Below are 18,605 nucleotides of genomic sequence, written 5' to 3'. Positions count from 1 at the left end.
TAAATGAAGGATAATCAGGTCAATTTATTTTTTGGTAAGTATAGATAAAATAAAATATATGTAATAAAAAGGTATATATAAGTAATTTAATATATATATATATATATATATATGTGTTTTTTTTTATTTCTTTTTTGTATTTTTCTTTTTGTTCTTTATAGTATCTGGTTTACCATCGGATGTTACAGAAAATGAAATAAAGAATTATTTTTTGCCTGACCATGAATTAAGCCATTGCACGTAAGAAGAAATAGAAACATAAAAATTGTATATATGTATATATGTATATGTATATATGTATATATATATATATGTATATATATTTATATTATGATAAATGTTTGTCTTATAATATTTATAACATCTTATATGTATAGAAAAAAATATATACAAAGATGTACATTATATATATATATATATATATATATATATATATTTTTTTTTTTTTTTTTTTTTTTCTTATAGATTACATAGTACTCACTGTGGAATAAATAGTTGTTATGGTTATGTGGGACTGAAAAGCAAAGAATTGGATATTCAAGAATATGTAAAAAATAAAAAATTAAAAAATAAGGATATATTTATTGAACTTATTGAAGAAGAGAATGAAGAGGATAATAATATAAATGATGATGATAATAATAAATATGATGATGATAATAATAAATATGATGATGATAATAATAAATATGATGATGATAATAATAAAAATGATGATGATAATAATAAAAATGGTGATGATAATATATGTGATGATGATAATAAATATGATGATGATAATAAAAATAATATGTATGAAGAGCAAAATAATATTTGTTATAATAATGAAGATGTAACAGATGAGAAATCGAAAAAAAGTAATTATATTAAATTAAAAAAAAACAAAGAAAACAAGAAACATATAAAAATTATCAACAAAAATGGAGATATAACAAAAGAAGGATTATCCATTTTGGAAAATATGAACATGCAAGATGTTGTAATATTAATAATTAAAATTCAAGAATTAGTACGTATGGATCCACAAACAGCTATTAAAATGTTGAATGAAAATAAGACTATTTATTATTCCTTGATACATGCTCTTTTTTTTTTTGGAATATTAAATGTAGAAATAACTCCATTAGATAACGAAGAAATTAAAGAAAGCCATTTTTATCGAATGAAAAATTATTTTCAGTATATTTGTATGAACGATGAAAAATCTACAATGCAAGATTTTAAGGAACCTAAAACGAATGTGGATAATCAAAGTGAAAATGATTGTGGTGATGATTCATCTTATGAATATGAAGAAATGATAAATGAAGATATAATAAGTGTGGAAGAAAATTATAATGAAGACGAAAGAAATGACAACACTTTGGTGAATAATATGGATAATACATTTGATAGTGATCATGTAATTTGTGATGATGATAATAAAATATATAATAATGATGATAATACATATGATGATAATAATTATGATGATAATAATTATGATGATAATAAATATGATGATAATAATTATGATGATAAAAATGATCGTGATAATTATCATCCTAATTTAATAAATAAAAAACATATACATGTAAATAAAAAAACTTTATATAATAACCATCAACCTTATATAACTAATATGAAGAATGACAAAAAAAGGAAAATTCAGGAAACTCCGAAGACCCTATTAAAAGATGTGAACAATAATTATGGTGATAATAACATGAAATATGAAGATATATATTATAATATGAATAATGATACGAGTATGGAATGTAATAATATGAAGGGTGTGAATAATCATAACCAGTTTATTATTAACATGAGAATGAAAAATAATAAACAAAAAAAAGATTATCCTTATAAGTCTGTAATGCAAGAATATATAAAAGGAAATGATTTATCGAACAATAATAATAATATTAATGGTTGTGGAAATGTATCCTTATCATCAGACAAAAGGAAAGGTAATTTATACGGAAATAATAAAATCAACATGAATAATAATAATAATAATAATAATAATAATAATATTAATAATAGTAATAATAGTAATAATAGTAAGAATATTCCACCAAAAGGTATGCCCAAACCACTCTATAGCTTTATTAAAAATAAAGACCTTAACAGAAATCCTATTAATTATGATGCAAAAGATTTTGTTGAGAATGTAAAGGAGAATGCTGCAGATTGTGGGGATACATTATTACATAATTATAATAACAACAGCAATAATAATAATAGTAGTAGTAGTAATAATAATTTGTACAAGTCAAATAAGGAAGCGAAAAACCATAACGAGAATCTACATTTTTATAACACAACAAATTATAAGGTTAACAATAATAATAATAATAATAATAATAATAAACAACAACTCTATAGAAATAATACAGATATGAGATGTGAGAATTTGCCGGATCGATTAATAAACAAAATGAAACATATAAATAATCAAAGAAGAGGAATCAAATTAATAGACAGAAAAAATAATCCTTCAGAAGATAATTATAATACAAATAAAATTAAAATTAAATGTATTAATATTGAAGAAGAAAAAAAAATAAATAACAAAAACAATAATAATAATAACAAAAACAATAATAATAATAATAATAATAATAATAATAATAACAAATTGTTAACAAGCGGAATTAATAGTAATCATCTAACTCTACTTCTTAAGAAATTAAAAATTTCTTTGAAGGATATACCATATGCTGAAGAAGATTTAGTCAAAGAAATAATAAATGAGAAATCAATTCTTCAAAATATATTAATAAGTAAATATGTAGACATGTTAAATTGGACAAGTGAACAAGTATTACGTGTATTATCCATAAGAAAATCATTAAAGAGAATTGGTTATAATATAAACGGTATTATATAATTTTGTTAGGTCGAACAGCACATAAACAGGACCCTAATGTATAGCATATTAAAGGGACTTCAAGGACTTCTCCAAAAAAAAATTTTATATATGTAAAATATATATATATATGTAAAATTTATATATATATATATGTAAAATTTATATATATATATATGTAAAATGTTTATATATATATGTAAAATGTTTATATATATATGTAAAATGTTTATATATATATGTAAAATGTTTATATATATATGTAAAATGTTTATATATATATGTAAAATGTTTATATATATATGTAAAATGTTTATATATATATGTAAAATGTTTATATATATATGTAAAATGTTTATATATATATGTAAAATGTTTATATATATATGTAAAATGTTTATATATATATGTAAAATATTTATTCATTTTAAATTAATTTTTTTTTTTTTTTTTTTTTTTTTTTTTTTTTTTTTTTTTTTTTCATGTATCTAATTTATTTATAAAATAAAGACGTCCTTTTCAATTACTTATGTCTTTGTTGTTATAATTTTTTTAATTTATTATTATAATCCATTTATTTTATTCTTATTATTTTTATAATTTTTTTTTTTTTTTGTGTTTTAAATTAAATTTTAGGAACTAAAATGTTTAAAGTGTTTATTTAAAAATAAAAAAAAATAAAATAAAATAAAATAATTTTAAACCATAATATATAGTATATATAAATATATATATATATATATATATATATTTATTATTTATGTGTTGAATTTATTTTTTTTAACAAATTTGGTATGCTTTGTATGTAGCTTACTAAAATTTTGTTTCTGGACATAAACCTTTTTAATATTATGACCAAATTCATCCACATGTACATTTTTAATTTTAGTTTTTTCTTGTTTTTTCACTGTTCTTAAAGCTTCTTGAAATAAATTATATTCAGGTGTTTTGTAGTTTTCTTCTAAAGTGAATTCAAACCTTGGTCCTATTTCTTGTAGCTTGGGAGGTTGTTCATTTTCTTTATTTATGTTAAAGAATTCTTTAGTAATTAAGTATTGATTAAATGATATGACATAAAGGTTTTTCTTATCTTTGTCCTTAAGTTTGTCGTACGAATTAAATTTGTTTGTGTTCAAGTTATTATAAATATTGTCCATATTTTTAAATGAATCATTCACGTTTTCTTTCGTTGTGCTCATGGCGTCTTCAGTGAAATTTAATGTTACATCATCATCATCATCATTATTATTATTTTTATTATTATCATCATTATTTTTATTATCATCATTATTTTTATCATCATCATTATTTTTATCATCATCATTATTTTTATCATCATCATTATTTTTATTATCATCATCATTATTTTTATTATCATCATCATTATTTTTATCATCATCATTATTTTTATCATCATCATTATTTTTATCATCATCATTATTTTTATTATCATCATCATTATTTTTATTATCATCATCATTATTTTTATTATCATCATCATTATTTTTATTATCATCATTATTTTTATCATCATCATTATTTTTATCATTATTTTCCTTGCCCGCTTCAACTTTTTTTCCAAGATCTGCATTTATTTCGTTATTCTTCTGGTAAGCACTTATAACAATCAAACGTTGGATTGATTTTTTTGAAAAGGTGTCAACATTTTTATGTTTAAAAAAGTCGAACAAGATATTTTTTACATACCTATTTGTTTCGTTTTGTTCAAAATATGATCCTTGAATTAATACAATAGGTTTCGTATCATATAATATTTCTTTTGAAAGGGGGAATAATTTTAATGGTATATAAGATATAAGGGAAAAAACATAATAATCTAATATTTTATTATTATACAACCTTCCGATTATAAAACGTGAAGGTTTTTTTTTTGTTGAAAATACAGAAAAGAAAAATGAACAATTATTATGAACACATATATCTACTAATTTATCTATCTTATCAATTATATTTGACAAATTCGAATGAGCTTTAGGCATATAACAAGTTAATGGTTTATAAATACTATAGATATCATACATAAAATTTTTTAATATTAATGATCTTTTATTACTACCAATAAATAAACAATATTTTGAACTCTCTTCATATACTCCTTCTCTTTTCTTCAAAATCAAATGCCCCTTCCGAGTTTTCGCTTGCTCATTGTTAATATTATCCACAATCTCTTCTTTATTTAGTTCATCCATATTAAAAATGTATTTTACAAAAAAAAAATAAAAAGAAAAGAAAAAATATAAAAAATATAAATATAAAAAAATAAAAAAATAAAAAAATAAAAAAATAAAAAGAATATAATATAATGTAATATATATTATTTATGTACTTTTGAAAAATTTTAAGATATGTTAAAAATAAAAAATAAATAAATAAATAAATATATATATATATATATATATATATTGTAACCTATCTATAATCTTTTCAGTTACATAATATAATAATATTTTAATTATTAAAATGTATGAATAAAAAAAAAAAAAAAAAAAAAAATATGAAATTAAAAAAAGGAAAAACAAATTAATAAACATCAACAGTTGACTATAAATATATATCCAATTATATATACATATATATATTTTTTATATGTTGTTGTTTTTTTTTTTTTTTTTTTTCTTTTTTTTTAAAGGTTTATAAAAATTATATATATATTTTACCATATCGGCAATTATATGTGATTAATTTTTATTTCTATATAATAGTAATAGTACATTTAAAAAAAAAAAAAAAAAAAAAAAAATTATACTATTATATATATATATATATATATATATATATATATATATATTTATTTATTTATATATATTCCATAAAAATATTATTATTATGTACATAAATATTTCTTTTTAATTTTTTTCTTTCATAATATATTTATATATATATATATATATATATATATATTTATTTATTTATTTATTTATTCGTATTATCTACAAATATAAAATATATTTTATTTCTTTGAATTCTTTTGTTTTTATTAATTATATATAGGTCATATTACATATTTCAACAATCATACGTTCCATAAAAATGAAGAATATGTAAATGTGAATAAATAAATAAAAAAATATATATATATATAATATATATATATAATATATATATATAATATATATATATATATATATTTATTTATTTATTTATTTAATATATATAAGATCCATATTCAAAATGAAGGTTGTTGAAAAACAATTGAGTAAGAAAACTTTAAAGGTTAAAAAAGAAACAGAAAAAAATAGTACTGGATTTATGGAAAAAAAAAAAATAAATAAAAAAGAAAAAAAAATATATAAGAATAATTATAATAATGATAATATAAAGGAAGAAGAGGATATTCTTCTTAATCAAGATGATTTTGAAAAAAAAAAAAAAAAATCTCTTGAAAATAAAATTTTATTATCAAAAAAATTAAAAGAAATAAAATTACAATTTAAAGATGATGATACTATTAATAATAGTAAGAAAAATAATTGGATCGAAAGATTAGATATTACTAGTACAGAATATTATTATTTAAAAAAAACTGAACTATTTGGAATTTCAGAGTCAAGAGAAAAACAATTACAAAATATAACACATATGAATGTTATTCAAGCTTTACAAAAACTTCAAGAATTAAATATTAAATTCAATAGACCATATGATTTCTTAGCTGACATGCTAAAGTCTGATATACACATGGAAAAAATTAGACAAAAAATATTAAAAGAACATGAACAAGCTGAAGTTAGAGAAAATAATAAACTTAAACGAATTAATAAAAAGTTCCTTAAAAAATGTGGATCACAAAAAATTAAAAGTCATAAAGAAGCTCTAGAGAAAAAACAAAACCTCTTAAAAATTGATCAGTTAAAAAAAACAAACAATTTACAAAATCTCAATGTACAAGAATTCTTCATAAAACATTCCAAAGATCATGATTACAAAGCTGGAAAAATAACCGCAAAAAAAGATATGAAACATAAAAAAAAAAATTTTAATAACAAAGCAAAAAAGGATAAAGGTATCAAAAATAAACAAATAGGAAAGAAAACAAGCATAAATAATAAAAGAAAGGCTTCCTCAAAAAATTCTAGGAAAAGTAAAAAAATGAAAAAAAAACATAAACATAGGAAGTAAAACAAAAAGCAGTAACATAATAATTGTTTCTTTTTTTATACAAGAAGGTTTTTTATATATATTAGTTCATTTGTATATTCTTTTATTTATACAATTATTTATAGCATTTATTTTATTTATACATTTATTTATAGCATTTATTTTATTTATACATTTATTTATAGCATTTATTTTATTTTATTTATACAATTATTTATAGCATTTATTTTATTTTATTTATACAATTATTTATAGCATTTATTTTATTTTATTTTATTTTTTATTTTTTTTTTTTTTGTCATTATATATTTGTTATTTTAATTTTTTTTTTTTTTTTTTTTTTTTTTTGCTTTTCTTTTAATTCAAATAAAACAAACTTTTATAAAGATATAAATTTGTCTAGAATACCCTTAAGGGGAAATAAAAATATGCATGGCAATAGATATGTTGATATATATATATATAATATATATATGTATATATTTTCATTTATTCAGTGTATGATATTCCCTCTCATAAGAATACAATTGAATTATTTATTTAAAATGAACTTTAATTTTTCTTGATGGAAATAATATTAATTTTAAATCTGATAATTCATTATATTAAAATTATATATATATATAATATATGTTTATATGTTTATATGCTTATATGTGTGTGTTCTTATTTTTAGAAAGAGTTACATATAAAATACAAATTGAAAGATGTCCATAATAATGGATCTTTAAAATAAGGAAAATATAAACGTATTTATATATAAATAATACTATTACATATTTTAATTTTTTAATACTTTATTGTATACATATGTGTACATATATATTTATTTTTAAGAATTAACAAGTTTAAGATTTTATTATAAAATTGTTCATATAATGTCATTTTATGAAAACTAACATTTATACGTAAAAAAAAAAAAAAAAAAAATATATATATAAATATATGTGTTTTTCTTTTTTTCTTTTTTTTTTTTTTTTTTTTTTTTTTTTGTGATATTATATACTTTCTGTAACATACAACTTAATATAAATATATTATATATATATATATATATTTATTTATTTATTTATTTATTTATTTACTGAACAATTGTAATGGTGAGATGAGCTGTAGTAGTTTGAAATATTTTTAATGGAATTTAAAAAAAAGGAAAAAATATGGACGAGGAAAACGAAAGAGAACGGTTAAGAATTCGTATGAGCCTAAACGATTTAATATTAATATTGTCAGTTTGTTATTCAGTCGGTGATATATTTGTTCAATGGAATGAGTTTTCGAAATGTTATAAACCGATACAATTATGGCTTGTTGTTTCATTCATTTCTATTGTATTATACAGATTATCTCATTTTCTTGCTCAATATTTAAGTAATGATAATGATGATTTCATAATATATAGAAGAAACAATCCACCTTATTATATTAGCTTCTTAGTACTGTTCATACTGTTTCCTTTTTTTTTTATTTGGAATATTATAGGAACAATATGGATATATCAAATTATAAAATACACTCCAAATTGTTTACCCAGAAATAATCATCCTTGGTTTATTGTTCTCTGGATTGTACTTTGCTATATATGGATTTTGTTATACTTGTTTTTTATTATACTATCCATATATCTCGAATATCAATCAAGAATTTATGAAAGGACCATAACGAATATACAAACGGATGATATATTCTCCAGATGGACAGATAATATCGACTTAATGAGAGACTATGGTATTTTTATTTATAGAAATGGATTAAGATTAAAACAAATAGAAAATTTGCCATTTTATTATATCAAAAATATTTCAAACGAATCCAAATGTTCTATATGCTTAAATGATTTCCAAATCGATGAATGTGTAAGAACATTGTTATTATGTAATCACACTTTTCATAAATCTTGTATTGATTTGTGGCTAATCAGAAGTGCTACCTGTCCAAATTGCAAATCACCTATTGCATCGCAAGGTATTTTTATGAACATTTAAGGTAAAATATGTATGTATATATATATATATATATATATAAAAAAAAAAAAAAAAAAAAATGCACACAATGGCTAGCTGTACATAATATATATGTACATATATATATATATTATGTGTGTGCACACAATATTTATATGTTCATGTCGATTTAATTTTTTTTTAATATTGAATATAAGATTTGGTTTAATATTATTACTTTTGTTTTTATTTTAACATGTATTATTTTTAATATTTATATATATATATATATATATATATATATATATATTTTTTTATATATATATTTTTTTTATATATTTTTTTTTGTTCTTAAATTAAACTTGTTTTATTAAAAATGTGTACTTAATTATGAAAAAAAAAAAAAAATACAGTTCTATTTATTTACAAATGTATAATAAGGGTAAATATTTTTTATTTATTTTATTTTTTATTATGATGCAAGATTCGTCAGAGAAAAGATATATTCGCACAAATCCTGTGCAGATCTTATTCTATCCGATATTGACGTTCCAGTTATCCATCCAGAATCGAGGTACAAATTTTTATAAGACAATTTATTTAATTCCTCCATAACTTTTTTTAAGAGTTTCTCATAATTATATGAATAAAATGGTATTGCGTCTTTCCATTTGTGTATTTTTAAAATATTAGGTTGTGCATCATTATATATATCAAATATGTTTTTTAAATCGTTTGAAATTATTTCTTTAATTTCATATTCATCTAAAGTAATATCATTTGGATGATTTGATCCACCCATATATAAAGTTAATAATACTTTATTATCATCATGACATCTTTCTTTAAACATATTATTTATATGAAAACATCCCAAGATATGTGCACATTTATCAGATGATAAAAATCCAAAAAAGTTTTTTGGAATATTTATATCACTTTTCTTAAAATATAATGATATACTTATAATACTAGAATACGAAAAATTTAAAAGTATATCTCTTATGTTAACCGGTAAAATGTTCCTCATAATATTAGAACATATTTTCGAATTTACAGCTAAAACAATGTTTTTACCATATATTGTTTTATTTTGATTTTCATGTTTGATGTTACACATCCATAAATTGTTATAAGCCTTTTCAATAAAATCGACTTCATGATTTGTATATATAAATTCTTTATTCATATGACTCTGTAATTTATCTATTAATTCATATAAACCATTTTTAAAGGTAACAGTTTTTCCAATTAAATTTTTTTTTTTTTTTTTTTCATCATCAAAATGGCTAGTCGTCCATTTGGCTAGATCAGGTAACATTAAAAAAGGGTAAAAGAATTGGTATGTACATTTTAGAAATATAGAAATATGACGAAATATATTAATAGAAAATTGTTTCATATGTAATAACAAAATAGGAATCCTGTAACAAATATAATTAAATACATTTTTTTTTTCTGTCTTCTTATTTGAGGAATAGTAATTGTATAAGACATTTAAATATACATCCATTTTCATGTTTTTATTTGAAATGTAAAAAAAATTATAACATGGTGTAAATAAATTAAAATTTTTTTTTTTTTTATTCATATGTTGATAAATAAAAGTATTATTATTAACACATTTTATATTCCTATTTTTTTCTTCGCTTTTAATTTTCTCATTCCATATATATAAAGAGTTCACTTTATTATGAAAAAGCTTTAAATTTCTTGAGAAGAAGGAGACTGCAGATATTTTGCCATTACCTGCACACGAGCCATATATAAAAGGTAAAAGTAAAAAATTATAATGTTGTGAATCGAAATTATCGTTCATATAATTTTCCACAGATATATCGTTTGTATATGAATTTAAATTTTTATATTGTTTAAAGATTAATTTGAAGAGTAATTTAATTTTATTTGAAATATTTATTAAAGGGAAAGATAAATAAGAAAATATATTTAAATACAACGGATATAATTTATCATTTTTTATATATATATATCTTATAAGTGTATCGTCTAATAATCTAACACTAGAAAGTAAATTAAGTTTATTAATTAAATTATAACTCTCATTACATAATTTAAACATATTCGGACCTAACTCTACTAATATTTTTTTATCATCAATATTATATGTATATGTCTTTATATACCCTCCTAAGTTTTCTTCTTTTTCTACTATTATTATAGACAGTTCAGAATTTTTTAATTTTAAATAATAGTACAGGCAGCAATTAAATAAGCCACCACCAATTAAAATAACATCATAAATTTCATGTGAAGGTACATTATATTTTTTATATTCGCTCATAAGGAATAATAAAAAAAAAAAAAAAAAAATATATATATATATATATATTAAATTTTTGTGTTAACAAATTGAAAATTATATATCTTTCGAGAAATACAATTTAATCTATTATATATAGATATATATATATATATATATATATATTTTTTTTTATGTTTGATATTTTAATATATTAAAAAAAAAAAAAACATTTTTATAACAATACGTATAAGAGAAGATACAAATACTTTGTAAATTTAAAGCATTCAATAAGAAGAAAATATTATTATATATATTTTTTTAATTTTATAAACTATAAATATTACACATATATAAATATATATATATATATATATATTTATTTATTTATATACACAAAAAAAAATTAAAAAATTTTTCTTAATATAATTCCCCAGTTATTACAATCAAAATAAAATTTCTCAACCTTTACTTCTTCGATACTATTACATAATTCGTATAATTCTTCTTTTTTAAAAACATGGTAATATCTTTCTAATTTCACAAGATCTACAGATAAAAAATAAAAATAAAGGTATCATTAATGTTTCTTTGTATTACTCTATGTAATATTTTACAATAACTACTATAAATTATATATATATATATTTCTAAAGTTATGTAACAAATAAAAAAAAAAAAAAAATTTCATTTTCAATATTTTAAACATGTTACCTTTTTTTACGGGTTTAAACTTATGACTTTCTTCCTTTTCTTTTTCATTTTCTTTTTCTGGTTCTTCTTCTCCTTCCCCTTCTGCATCATCATCATATCCTTCTGTTTTATATTGCTGTTGAAAGTACCAAGGTACGAATACTAAAAGAACGAAAAATAAAACAAATAAATAAATAAATACATATATGGATATAATAAAATTACAATTAATAAGCCTTTCACAATTCTCTTGAATTTATATTTCTTTTTCTCTTACTATCCTGAGAATCAAATTTTCTATTTCCTACAACATTTTCTTCTTGTTCATAGGCCCTAAAAAAAAAAAAAAAAAAAAAAAAAAAAAGTAACAAATATATATATATATATATATATGTATATATTTATTTTATCTTTCACATACCAGACATATATTAAAATCCTTCCTCCAATTTTCGTGCACCGAACCATTTCTTTCACTGCTTGTTTTCTAATAAGTAAAATAAATATACATAAATATATATATATATATATATACAATGTGATTATATATTATGTTCCTTATTTCTTTATGTATATAATATAATAATTTTTTTTTTTCTTTTATGTTACCTTTTTTCATGTGTCCCCAAATGATGTATAACTGCAATGGATATACACAAATCAGCCAAATCTAAAAATAAAATAAACAAACATAAAATTATAGGAACATATATATATATTTATTTATTTATGTACTTTTGTGTAAGAATTTTTTTTTTTTTTTTTTTTTTTTTTTTTTTTTTTTTTTTTTATGTTTCCCACTTGATCTTAAAGGAATATTGATACAGTTAGCTAACAACAAATCCGTGTTCATCTTTTTCCTTGCCAACATCAATAAATAAAGACTAAAATCTAATCCTATATAAAAATATTTAGAAGATTCACTCAAATTCTTTCCATTTCCACATCCTACATCTAAAATTATATTCCCTTCTTTTTCTTCATTTATTATATTTTCTACATTTTTCCAAGATTTGTATCTATAACAAAATATATTATTCAAAAGGAGAAAATTGTACAAATAATAAAATATAAATAAATAAATAAATATATATATATATTTTTTTTTTTTTTTTTTTTTTTTTTTTTTTTTCTTTTTGTTCTTACCTTGTATGTCCAAAATGCAGAGCTATTTGGTTGTAAACATCTAATACATACATCTTCTCTAATTTTTCTGATGTATATTCATTTACATTAATAGGAACACAATCTTTTTCCTGTCTTTCATTTTGTGGTATTTTATTTTTAATTTTTTGTGTAACAAAATTTTTTATATTATCCTCTCTAATGAATCTGAATATGACGAGGTAGCTATTTTTTCTATCCATAAGCTATAAAAATAAAATAAAATAAAATAATATGTTATAATAAAGCACTTTACAATATAGTAACATTAATTTGCTTTCTTCTTCTATTTTTTCATTATTACCTTATCCTGCATTTGAATTTTTTTTTTTTTTGGAATACCAAAAATTATTTCATGCCTTAATTTCCCTTTAATTCTTAAAAGAGTATTACTCTCAATTACAAGGTTTAATTTTTCTTCTACAAGGAAATAATATAAAAAATAAAATACATATTAATAAGTATATATATATATATATATATATATATATAATTTCTTTTTTTTTTTTTTTTTTTTTTGTTGTTATCCCACTGTTTCGTATATCAAGAAATGACATCGGTAATTCGTTTCCTAACACTAAAAAGGCTATTTCTTCCTATATATAAAATATATATACATACATATATAAATATATATTTATATACATATATATTTATATACATATATATTTATATACATATATATTTATATACATATAAATATATGTAGACATGATTATTTTTTTTTATTACGTCAAAAATGTAACTTGATTCAATAACATATTCTATAGCTTTTTTGAGGTGACAATTTAATATAGTAATTTGGTTAGGTTGTCTATTATTAAATATTTTCGTTATTCGTTCTAAAAACTCTAGAGAAAAAAAGGAATCTAATTTTGAAATACAGTAAGATTTATATATTTTATTTGGAATATTTCGACAGAAATAATATCCGACATTGATCTCTACAAAATGGATAAATGGATAAATGAATAAATGTATACATGATAAAATAAATTAAGATATATTTACTAAATATTATACATACACAAATATAAAATTATTTTATGCTCCTTATTTTTTTTTTATTTTTTTTTTATTTTTTTTTTTTTTAATTGTCGTACCATCATTTTTTGTGTACATTAACCATTTTTCATTTTTATAATTCTCAAGAATTTCATCTGATAAATTTTTATCAAGAACATTATTAATAATTGTTATATAATCCTTATGTTTTAATAAACAAGAATAATCACAAGAATAAACTGTACAAGAATTGTTATTTATTTCGTATTTTATATTGGCATATTCTGCACTCACATCAGATGTACTTAATGTCGACCCAGTCGGCAAAGTCTTCAAAAAATAAAAAATAAAAAAAAATGAAAAATGAAAAATTAAAAATGAAAAATGAAAAATTAAAAATGAAAAATGAAAAATAAATATATAAATATAAATATAAATATATATATATAAATATAAATATAAATATATATATTTTTTTTTTTTTTTATATATGTATATATAATTTGATTGTATTATATTACATCGTTGAAAAATTTATAAACAAATGTGCAATCCTTCTTTCTATAAAATTCTATATAAATCATATCCTCATTATCTATTAAATATATCATACAAGTAACATCAAATTTGGAAATAAAATTTTTTATTTTCTCACAATCCCATTTCCTTAAACCAATACCATTTACCTTTAATATATTCGTTACTTTGTATGTTCTTTTGTAATATCTTCAAAAAAAAAAAAAATAAATAAATAAATGAAAATGTAACATATAATATATATATAATATATATATATATATATATATAATACACAACACATAAACAACATCACATTTATTATACAGACGTATAATTACTCTTTTTTTTTTTTTTTTTTTTTTTATTGGTTACTTTACTGGGTATGAATCAAGTGATAACCTTATGAAATTCATCATACATATATTATATATATATATATATATTTTTTTTTTTTTTTTTTTTTTTTTTCCTTTTTTTTGTTTGATCAGATAATAATAATGGAAAATATATCACAATCTTAACATTTTCACTTAGAAAAAAAAAAAAAAAATATATGTTATGCATATATTATATATATATATATATATATATTTTTAGAGACAACGCTTGGATATATATATATATATATATATAGATATATTTATTTATTTTTTTTTTTTTTTTTTTCGAGTTATTTTCTAAATATGTTAATCAAAAAAACAATAAGAATGTATTGTAATATTCTTATATTTATTAAAATATCACATGATTATATTTATATTATATTCTTTTATGATTATATCATATTATAAACGTAAGTAAATAAATATATAACATATATATGTTATATATATAATTATATACATGTTTATAAATATATGATATTATCTTTTTCTCCTGTTATAGATATCATATATATATATATATATATATATATATATATATTAATATATAAATAAAAAAAAAAAAAATACTTTTAGAATTCTTTCTTTTCTTCTTTGATAAATTTATATATAAAAAAAAAAAAAAAATTACATACATATATATATATATATATATATATATATATTATATACATTTTAGGAAAATTCAAAAAGAAAAACAAATTATAAGTCAGAACAAAAAAAAAAAAAAAAAAAAAAAATGAATGAATAAATGAATAAAAAATATAAAAAATAAAAAATAGAAAATAAAAAAATATATAATAATATAGAAAAAATGAAAATACAACTTTAATATAACGTTGAGCATTTGATCTATTTTTATGTATCCAAATCTGTTACAACTATTGAAAAATATATATATATATATATATATATATATATATATATGCTTATTTATTTATATTTTAAATAATTGGTTTAACAGAGAAATAATTATATATATATATATATATATATTTTTTTTTATTATTTATGTATATGCTGTACGCATTTGTGAAACATATTTATATCATATATTTAAAGATTTATAGATTTGTATTTATTTCATTTATATGTACTATCCATCTGATCAGCTGTTTTGTAGAATAGCCCGTTTCCTTTTGGTTTTCCAAGTGGAAAAATCCAAAGCAAAATATTATCTCCCTAAAAAAAAAAAAAAAAAAAAAAAAAAAAAAATTTAACCATACACACATATATATATATATATATATATATATATATATATATATATAATATTATTATCAATATCCTTTTGTTATTTATGTGTTGTTACTAAAACTTGTTTAAAATTTTCTTCGACCCCCAAATCGTATATATTTCCCTTCTCCCATTGTCCAGTCTATATAAAAATAAAATAAATACATAATATATATATATATATATATATATGTGTATATTTTTCTTTTTTTTCCGGTGTGCCCAAATATTAAATTCTTACCACACAAAATTCGAGCGTCGTATAATTCTTAGAGGTCAAATATATGTGGAATAGGAAAAATGGAAATATGATACTACAGAAAAAAAAAAAAAAAAAAAAAAAAAATTAAATACATATTTTATAATTCTGGAATATTTTTATTTAATATATATATATATAATATGTCATTTTATTTCATTTTTTGTTACATTAAAATGACAGATGCCAAGACAATTTCCAAGAATAAATAAAACACCTCATTGAATAGTATATTTGGGTTTGAATAAAAATTCGGGAAAGACGTATAACAGTTTATATTAACATATAAGCAACATATATTCGCATAAAATAAACTTAACAAAAAAAATTTATAATTATAAAATCCAACACAATTAGCTACCTACATTTGAAATGATTACAAAAGAATGTGTTATGAAATAAAAAATAAAAAATAAAATTAATATTATATATATATATATATATATATATATGTACATAATTTATATGAACCATCTTATCATATATACATATGTTAAACAAGTACAGTATTCCATTTTTAAAGATAATAATTAAGAATAGTACAAAATATACATATTCATAATATTAAGATTCATATCTTTTTAATATATATCATCATTTATGTATTTATTCAATTTATTTTTTTTATGATTACCCATGGACAATAATGGTCCATTTTTAAGACATTCTTTTCAATTGCCCTTCAGAAAAATATATATATATATATATATATATATATATATATGTATATATTATCTTTTATTTATTCTTTACATATATAATCAATCTGATTAACATAAATATATAATATACATTTATATGTATGTATATTAATTTGCTTAACCGGCAATAATGTGATCTATCGGGTTTATATTTTTTCTCATGAATACAATAACGAAGTTCACCTGACATGGTCAGGTAAAAAAAAAAAAAGAGAAAAAAAAAAAAAAAGTTATAAAAATGTAAATGAATAAATAAAAATATATGTATATAATTAAAAGTAATTGTGAATTTGGAAGAATGGATTAATATATATATATACATATATATTCATTTATGTATTTATATTTTTTTTTATTATAACCTGTTTTTTCTCTTTCCTTTATTCTTCCAATATTTGGGTCAACTTTCCATTCATAGTTATCTTTTACGTAAAAAGAAAATATAATAAATATGTGCATATTACAAATACAAGACATTTATGATGTTAGTCTAAATTAACATAAATTTAATTTTATTTATAAATTACCAGGAATATTTCCTGGGTTTACTTTGTATGTTTTATAAAAAGACCATATGAGTAGAAGGAGTAATATATGAACTGTATAGGTAAAAAAAAAAAAAAAAAAAAAAGAAAACAAATAAATAAATAAAGAAATAAAGAAATAAATAAATAAAGAAATAAAGAAATAAATAAATAAAGAAATAAAGAAATAAATATAGTATATATTGTACAATGTTAAAGATTATAATAAAATATTCTATTATATATATATATATATATATATATAATTATATCGTAGATAATATTTTTCATACATGTTAATAATTTAGTATATCCTTCATTTAAGAGATCTATATTTACATATTGTTTTTCCACATTAATTTGTAATAATACCATACAATAAAACTAAAGAATTATCACAAAAAGTATAATATATATATATATATATATTTATTTATTTATACATTGTTTGGTTACTTATTTATTTTTATTTTTTTATTAAATCATAATTTTTACTGTAACAAATATTGTGTACATAACAACGGTTACTAAACCTATTAACTAAAATTATTGAGAATAAAACAAATACATATACACATATATATAATATATACATATATATATGTGTATATGTATTTATATTATTATCATCCTATGTATTACCATAACAGGTAAAAGTCGCCTTATATCTTTTTCATATGCGTTAGCTTCTTTCATCATATAAAAAAGATAACAATAATTTTAACAACGATACAATTGTACAAATTATATATATATATATATAATAAGTTATATATGTTTTAAAAGAACCTTTAATACAACCAACATCGACTTACAATATATAATGACATATAAAAGAGAAGAGGAAAACATTAATCTCAAATAACAACTTTCGGTTTTTTTTTTTTTATTCATATGGGTATATAAAAGAAAAAAGAAATACAATATACATGTAAATTTTGTTCAAGT

General features: G+C 18.5%; 7 protein-coding genes across 7 annotated transcripts; 3 read left to right on the top strand and 4 right to left on the bottom strand.

Moving 5' to 3' along the window:
* Nucleotides 1-3: 3 nt before the first annotated feature.
* On the top strand, nucleotides 4-2,872 carry PF3D7_1028500 (partial CSTF domain-containing protein, putative; the record flags this gene model as incomplete). Its single annotated transcript, XM_001347527.1, has 3 exons — nucleotides 4-34; nucleotides 162-240; nucleotides 466-2,872. 3 exons carry the CDS (start codon nucleotides 4-6, stop codon nucleotides 2,870-2,872), a joined length of 2,517 nt encoding a protein of 838 aa, XP_001347563.1.
* Nucleotides 2,873-3,609: 737 nt separating this feature from the next.
* PF3D7_1028400 (nucleolar preribosomal assembly protein, putative) lies at nucleotides 3,610-5,061 on the bottom strand (the record flags this gene model as incomplete). The annotated part of the gene is made up of 1 exon (XM_001347526.1): nucleotides 3,610-5,061. One exon carries the CDS (start codon nucleotides 5,059-5,061, stop codon nucleotides 3,610-3,612), a length of 1,452 nt encoding a protein of 483 aa, XP_001347562.1.
* Nucleotides 5,062-6,043: 982 nt separating this feature from the next.
* Nucleotides 6,044-6,991, top strand: PF3D7_1028300 (rRNA-processing protein EBP2, putative; the record flags this gene model as incomplete). Its single annotated transcript, XM_001347525.1, has 1 exon — nucleotides 6,044-6,991. One exon carries the CDS (start codon nucleotides 6,044-6,046, stop codon nucleotides 6,989-6,991), a length of 948 nt encoding a protein of 315 aa, XP_001347561.1.
* Nucleotides 6,992-8,130: 1,139 nt separating this feature from the next.
* PF3D7_1028200 (RING zinc finger protein, putative) lies at nucleotides 8,131-8,955 on the top strand (the record flags this gene model as incomplete). Its single annotated transcript, XM_001347524.1, has 1 exon — nucleotides 8,131-8,955. One exon carries the CDS (start codon nucleotides 8,131-8,133, stop codon nucleotides 8,953-8,955), a length of 825 nt encoding a protein of 274 aa, XP_001347560.1.
* A 430-nt stretch (nucleotides 8,956-9,385) lies between these two features.
* PF3D7_1028100 (protoporphyrinogen oxidase) lies at nucleotides 9,386-11,215 on the bottom strand (the record flags this gene model as incomplete). Its single annotated transcript, XM_001347523.1, has 1 exon — nucleotides 9,386-11,215. One exon carries the CDS (start codon nucleotides 11,213-11,215, stop codon nucleotides 9,386-9,388), a length of 1,830 nt encoding a protein of 609 aa, XP_001347559.1.
* Nucleotides 11,216-11,579: 364 nt separating this feature from the next.
* Nucleotides 11,580-14,970, bottom strand: PF3D7_1028000 (methyltransferase, putative; the record flags this gene model as incomplete). The annotated part of the gene is made up of 13 exons (XM_001347522.2): nucleotides 11,580-11,722; nucleotides 11,888-12,028; nucleotides 12,144-12,199; nucleotides 12,288-12,353; nucleotides 12,476-12,536; nucleotides 12,668-12,885; nucleotides 13,013-13,236; nucleotides 13,335-13,450; nucleotides 13,563-13,626; nucleotides 13,763-13,974; nucleotides 14,134-14,365; nucleotides 14,557-14,761; nucleotides 14,927-14,970. The coding sequence occupies 13 exons, from the start codon at nucleotides 14,968-14,970 to the stop codon at nucleotides 11,580-11,582; spliced, it is 1,782 nt and encodes a 593-aa protein (XP_001347558.2).
* A 1,050-nt stretch (nucleotides 14,971-16,020) lies between these two features.
* PF3D7_1027900 (palmitoyltransferase DHHC10, putative) lies at nucleotides 16,021-18,353 on the bottom strand (the record flags this gene model as incomplete). The annotated part of the gene is made up of 11 exons (XM_024473292.1): nucleotides 16,021-16,119; nucleotides 16,250-16,315; nucleotides 16,415-16,487; nucleotides 16,603-16,793; nucleotides 17,067-17,112; nucleotides 17,256-17,316; nucleotides 17,496-17,555; nucleotides 17,661-17,732; nucleotides 17,951-18,041; nucleotides 18,153-18,197; nucleotides 18,300-18,353. 11 exons carry the CDS (start codon nucleotides 18,351-18,353, stop codon nucleotides 16,021-16,023), a joined length of 858 nt encoding a protein of 285 aa, XP_024329102.1.
* Between the last annotated feature and the right edge of the window lie 252 nt (nucleotides 18,354-18,605).

Source organism: Plasmodium falciparum, assembly GCF_000002765.6.
Source record: "Plasmodium falciparum 3D7 genome assembly, chromosome: 10".
NCBI classification, from domain to species: domain Eukaryota; phylum Apicomplexa; class Aconoidasida; order Haemosporida; family Plasmodiidae; genus Plasmodium; species Plasmodium falciparum.
This window is presented reverse-complemented; position numbering and strand designations above follow the sequence as displayed.